Below are 6,380 nucleotides of genomic sequence, written 5' to 3' on the forward strand. Positions count from 1 at the left end.
GAAAAGCAGATGTTAATCTGGATAATGTGAGAGAGAGATGCAACAAAAAAATGATTCATTAGTTTTGGGGGGGGTGGACGGAACAGATGCGGACGTGAAGCAAGCCCCACCGATAGCAACAAGGCGAAGTGTAGAGTGAAGCCAACTAACAAGGAGCAAACTCAAGGAAAGAGCGGGGTAAGCTGAGGGGAACGAGGGTGTGGTGGAAACGCAATAGTCAAAAAGAGAGGAGGTTAGGATAGATGGTGGGCGGGAATAAAGTAGCGAGAGAGGGACAGGGAATGGGGGAAGAGAGGAGGTGAGGTGGTAAAGTAGGACTGAGGGGGGGAGAAGTGAGAAAAGATGGAGGAAAGTGGGAGGGAAGGGGAGGGAGAAAAGGCTGAGAATGAGAGAGAGGGAAGGTGGGGAGAGGGAGGGATGGAGGGTGGGGGTAGGGGGAGCGAGCGAGATGGAGGAGGTTGGGCGAGGAGAGAGAGAGGGAGAGAGATATGTATTATCAATCAATAATGAGGCCTGAGATAATAGTACAATCACCCTTGATAATAAGAAGTATGAATAAGGCAAGAAAGTGCACTAACATGTTCTAGTCTGTCTGCATCCCAACTAGCACCCTATTCCCTTTCTAGTGCACTACTTTAGACCAGGGCCATTAGGGAATAGGGTGCCATTTGGAAGACAACCGGTTCACCCATAGACTGTAGTGTTCACCAGGTCCAAGTGCACTTCAAAGCATCACTACTTACCACCTGATAGAGGGAGGTGACGAACACTCCTAGTGTGGCAAAGACCATCCCCAGGAGGTTGAATCTCACATCATAGTAGGAGTTGAGGATCACACCTAACGTTATGGGCACCTAGTAGACAGACACACATCACCTAACGTTATGGGCACCTAGTAGACAGACACACAGGAATACACAGCAGGTAAATAGTGTTACTGTAACTGTAATCATAAAAATACATTATAAAAAGTTAGGATTAGGCATTAGGATGGTTAGAAAACAAAAAGAACATTTTTAAAAAACCTTTATTTTAACTAGGCAAGTCAGTTAAGAACAAATTCTTATTTACAAATACGGCCTACTCCGGACGATGCTGGGCCAATTGTGCGCCGCACTATGGGACTCTCAATCAAGGCCGGATGTGATACAGCCTGGATAGCACTGAGATGCAATGCCTTAGACCGCTGCGCCACTCGGGAGCCCTGGTTAAAGGGATACTTCACGATTTTTGTCAATGATGCCCTTTATCTACTTCCCCAGAGTCAGATGAACTAGTGGATAACATTTATGTCCAATGCGTGCAGTTTGATGGAAGTTGCTAACTAGCGTTAGCACAATGACTAGAAGTCTATGGATATCTGCTAGCATGCTAGTACAAGGAGTGGAAGTCTATGGATATCTGCTAGCATGCTAGTACAAGGACTGGAAGTCTATGGATATTGCTAGCATGCTAGTACAAGGACTGGAAGTCTATGGAATTCTGCTAGCATGCTAGTACAAGGACTGGAAGTCTATGGATATCTGCTAGCATGCTAGTACAAGGACTGGAAGTCTATGGATATCTGCTAGCATGCTAGTACAAGGACTGGATGTCTATGGATATCTGCTCGTGAAAGTACCTCTAACGTCCTTCATACTGGACAGAGATTTTATGCCTTTGCCAGCTAGTGACCACTCTGCAAAGCTGCCTCCAGTACATGAGTCATCTTGATTCAATGTAGAGCGTAATCACTGTACATTTTGTGGGAATGGCATTGGAACTACGAAACATATTTTAATTTAGCTGTGATTATATTACCACTTTCTGGGTGGTTATAGGATTTATTATTTTCAAAATATATTAATATTGCCAATTTCACATACAATGACATCAAATTTCGGTTTATTCCAAGATGATAATGAATTCAATTTCCTGGTCAATAATTGAATTGTATTTATGAAATTCTTTATACACAAATGCAGATTAATGAAGGCTACTATTCCTCATTATTATCTTTTGAACGAGAGCTTGATCTTTTTGTTGCAATCATTTAGAGTTAAAAATAAACTGAAACTCACTCATTTGAAACATACAGGTATTGCATAATTTACTGTACATAAGACTCTGTTTTTCTTTAAACTTGTGTGCTTGGTTGTGTATAATTCAACTTTGGTATGTTTGTACAATTAGAAAAGTATTTTTATATTAAAAAAGGTGTAATCTCAATAAATGCCAGTCACCATTCTGTATGAATGCTAGATACATTGTAGTAGACAGCATTTGTACATTGCACCCCCCCCCCCCCCCCTACCTACAAAGTCAACTTGATCTTGGTGGAGAATGTCTTCTTGTAGTACATTGTCTGTATGCAATGATCACAGGAGTTGTCATCACTTTGGCCAGCTGGTAAGTGCCGATGGTGTTGTTTTGTAAAGACAGATTGGTGAAAGCCACGAAGCCACAGAAGCTAGAGCGAGCCAGATAATTTTGGTGGGTTGGAGACTCTTTGGCGCAAATATGTCCATCTTCTGGCTACCCATAGTCCAACCATGTCACAACGAAATGGATCAGAGTCAGAGTCATGTTCGGGAAGCCATAGTGAACATAGATCCATTTGTTGATGAAAACGATGCATTATCGATGATAGCAAGTTGGCCAATAATCCAATGACGAGGCGGCTGTTCGAGAAAAGGTCCGACAGTCGGTTAGCATGGTCGTCTTGAGAACTGTCCTGTAAAAATCTACATACAGGTTTCAGTGTAGTATAGTATGAAGCTAGGTAGCCTAATGTAAATCAACAAAAATGTCTACCCTCTGCCACACCATCAGGAAAGTTGCGGGGGTCTCTCTCCAGGCTTCGACACTACCGACTGATCGGGCATACATCCCCTTTCGTAAACATTTACAGGGCCTATACAGTAGCATTACATTCTATAGTGTTCCGGTCCTGCATGTACAGTTACACAACGCTTTCATACTTTTCCATCGCATGTGGATCATACAGAAGAGCCTGGTTGCAACTTAACGGAAGCAGTGACGTCAGATGATGCGATCTTACTTCCGTGTTCTGCGAAGAGAATAGCCACGTCAGTGCCTACAGCGCTTACCCGTGGACACTTTGGAAAGTTGCGAAGGCGATAACCTAAACCATCTCTTCTCGACCTATACAAGGTGGTGTCTCAAACATTCCTTATACTCTTCTAGATTCAGATACGTATTTTGCATCCTGCCTGTGCATGGCCCAAAGACCCAATATTTAGTCAGTCCATTTATTGTGTACAAAATGCAGAAATCATTCACTCCATTACTTAAATTTGGCAACAAAAAAAATAATAATATAAAAAAAAGAGAAACAAAATGTCCGGGTGGGGTGTATTTATGTTGGATCTCGTACCAGCGGGTCCAGACCCTTATCCATAAGAGAAGAGACGACTCTCTCATCTTCTGAAGGAACTTCCTCAGCTCATCCTTGGAGAACACCTGAAAGAGAGCGAGAGACAGAGGAACATAGTTAGCAAAATGAAGAAGAGGAGGATGGGAAAGTAGATGAGGGAAAAGAGAGAAAGCAACGCAGTGACAGGGAGAGATACTGTAAGATAGTGTTGATATTGTGTTGAGCTACAATGTTGAAGTGCTTCTACACTTGCCTTGCATTTGCTTAGGGGTTTCTGTACAGCACTTTGTGACATCAGCTGATGTAAGAAGGGCTTTGTAAATACATTTGATTGAAGTCGTTAGGGCAGGCTCACACTCAACCTCCCGTCTCCCCAGAGTCCAGCTTGACTGGTGGTGCATTCCAATAGGCTCATTGTCTTCATCAGTACTGATGTGAAAGAACTGGACAGGCGCCAGATGAAGGAGGAGAGGAAGCCAACAGACTATTAGGTGAATGTCACTAGTGTTTCTTAAAGCCACAGTAGACTATTAGGTGAATGTCAATAGTGTTTCCTAAAGCCACAGAGACTATTAGGTGAATGTCAATAGTGTTTCTTAAAACACAGTAGACTATTAGGTGAATGTCAATAGTGTTTCCTTAAAGCCACAGTAGACTATTAGGTGAATGTCAATAGTGTTTCCTTAAAGCCACAGTAGACTTAGGTGAATGTCAATAGTGTTTCCTTAAAGTCACAGTAGACTTGAGAAGCACCTCAGAGCAGAGTAGTTGCAGAACGTAGCAGACGAAGGAAAGGAGACAGGAGAGAGAAGAGGATGCCTCAGCCCAGGTTCAGACTCCAGTACAGACCGTGTAAATATCATTTCTAAACTACAGTACAGACCGTGTAAATATCATTTCTAAACTACAGTACAGACCGTGTAATATCATTTCTAAACTACAGTACAGACCGTGTAATTATAATTTCTAAACTACAGACCGTGTAAATATAATTTCTAAACTACAGACCGTGTAAAATATCATTTCTAAACTACAGACCGTGTAAATTATCATTTCTCAACTACAGACCGTGTAAATTATCATTTCTAAACTCCAGTACAGACCTTGTAAATTATCATTTTCTAAACTCCAGTACAGACCGTGTAAATTATCATTTCTAAACTCCAGTACGACCGTGTAAAATATCATTTCTAAACTACAGACCGTGTAAATTATCATTGCTAAACTCCAGTACAGACCGTGTAAATTAATTGCTAAAACTACAGACCGTGTAAAATATCATTTCTAAACTACAGACCGTGTAAATTATATTTCTAAACTACAAGACCGTGTAAATTATCATGTCTAAACTACAGACCGTGTAAAATTACATGCTAAACTACAGACCGTGTAAATTATCATGTCTAAACTACAGACCGTGTAAATTATTCATGTCTAAACTACAGACCGTGTAAATTATCATGTCTAAACTACAGACCGTGTAAATTTCATGTCTAAACTACAGACCGTGTAAATTATCATGTCTAAACTACAGACCGTGTAAATTATATGTCTAAACTACAGACGTGTAAAATATCATGTCTAAACTACAGACCGTGTAAAATATCATTTCTAAACTACAGACCGTGTAAATTATCATGTTTAACTACGACCGTTAATTATCATGACTAAACTACAGACCGTGTAAATTATCAATGTCTAAACTACAGACCGTGTAAATTATCATGTCTAAACTACAGACCGTGTAAATTATCATGTCTAAACTACAGACCGTGTAAATTATCATGTCTAAACTACAGACCGTGTAAATTATAATTTCTAAACTACAGACCTGGTTAAATATCATTTCTAAACTACAGACCGTGTAAAATATCATTTCTAAACTACAGACCGTGTAAAATATCATTTCTAAACTACAGACCATGTAAAATATCATGTCTAAACTACAGTACAGACCATGTAAATATCATTTCTAAACTACAGTACAGACCATGTAAATATCATGTCTAAACTCCAGTACAGACCATGTAAATATCATGTCTAAACTACAGACCTCGTAGAGGCGGTGTTGATCTGAGGCGATGATATCAGCCAGTCTGAGACTCTCCTGGTGACGTTGTGTTCTCTGCAGTACCGTCTGCAACAGGAAGGACATCATGGGCAGACAGAGTCTACGGAGCAGCACCATCTGGTGACCTCTCTCCGGGTCCTCCTCCGTATCCTGGAATAGAGCGACAGTGGTAGAAGTGACCCAGTAGTACTGGAGACAGAGCGCTAATACAGGCTGCTAACCTAGCGCTGAGCCCTCCTCATACCACCAACTGGCAATTACTACCATTAATAGTCAGACAGACCTCTCTGACGTCGACCATCCAGCCCCCGTCCACAAACAGCAGGACGTTGTAGATTCTCTCCTTCACGTCTTCAGTCAGAGCCTCCAGACGGCCGGTCCAGCTGTCATGTTCCAGCTACAGAAGAGTAAACACTTTACACACTTTTTTACATTTTTTTGTTGTCAATTACGCTAAATAATAGCATTGTTGGCATTAGCGTTCTTCATCTGATCCAGGAACAGCTACACTAAACAAAATAAACTTCTCACCAGTTCACCCATAACAGAGAGACTGATCTAGGATCAGAGTGTACCTGGTACCCTATCCACTACATAGTAACCTCATTTTGACCTGGGCCTCCTAGAGAGTGCACTAGTTTTAACCATAACCCTACGGTGCACTATATAGGGAATAGGGTGTATCTACGGTGCACTATATAGGGAATAGGGTGTATCTACGGTGCACTATATTGGGAATAGGGTGTATCTATGGTGCACTATATAGGGAATAGGGTGTATCTATGGTGCACTATATAGGGAATAGGGTGTGTTGGGTAACCCTGTGGTGCACTATATAGGGAATAGGGTGTACTGGGTACCTGGTACTCGTTCTCCTTCATCTCGTAGGCCACCTTCGCAGTGAACTTGGCCTGGGCCGGCAGGCTGGGCTTC

The 6,380-nt window shown here is 41.6% G+C and overlaps 1 protein-coding gene across 1 annotated transcript; it reads right to left on the reverse strand.

Moving 5' to 3' along the window:
- Positions 1–743: 743 nt before the first annotated feature.
- On the reverse strand, positions 744–6,374 carry nup107 (nucleoporin 107; the record flags this gene model as incomplete). Its single annotated transcript, XM_070442447.1, has 5 exons — positions 6,308–6,374; positions 5,731–5,844; positions 5,430–5,597; positions 3,232–3,462; positions 744–854 (listed from the first exon to the last, which is right to left on the reverse strand). Coding segments are annotated over exons 1-5 (645 nt in total), but the record flags the coding sequence as incomplete, so codon positions are not given.
- Between the last annotated feature and the right edge of the window lie 6 nt (positions 6,375–6,380).

The sequence above is a fragment of the Salvelinus sp. IW2-2015 genome, unplaced genomic scaffold, assembly GCF_002910315.2.
Source record: "Salvelinus sp. IW2-2015 unplaced genomic scaffold, ASM291031v2 Un_scaffold9958, whole genome shotgun sequence".
Taxonomy (NCBI): domain Eukaryota; kingdom Metazoa; phylum Chordata; class Actinopteri; order Salmoniformes; family Salmonidae; genus Salvelinus; species Salvelinus sp. IW2-2015.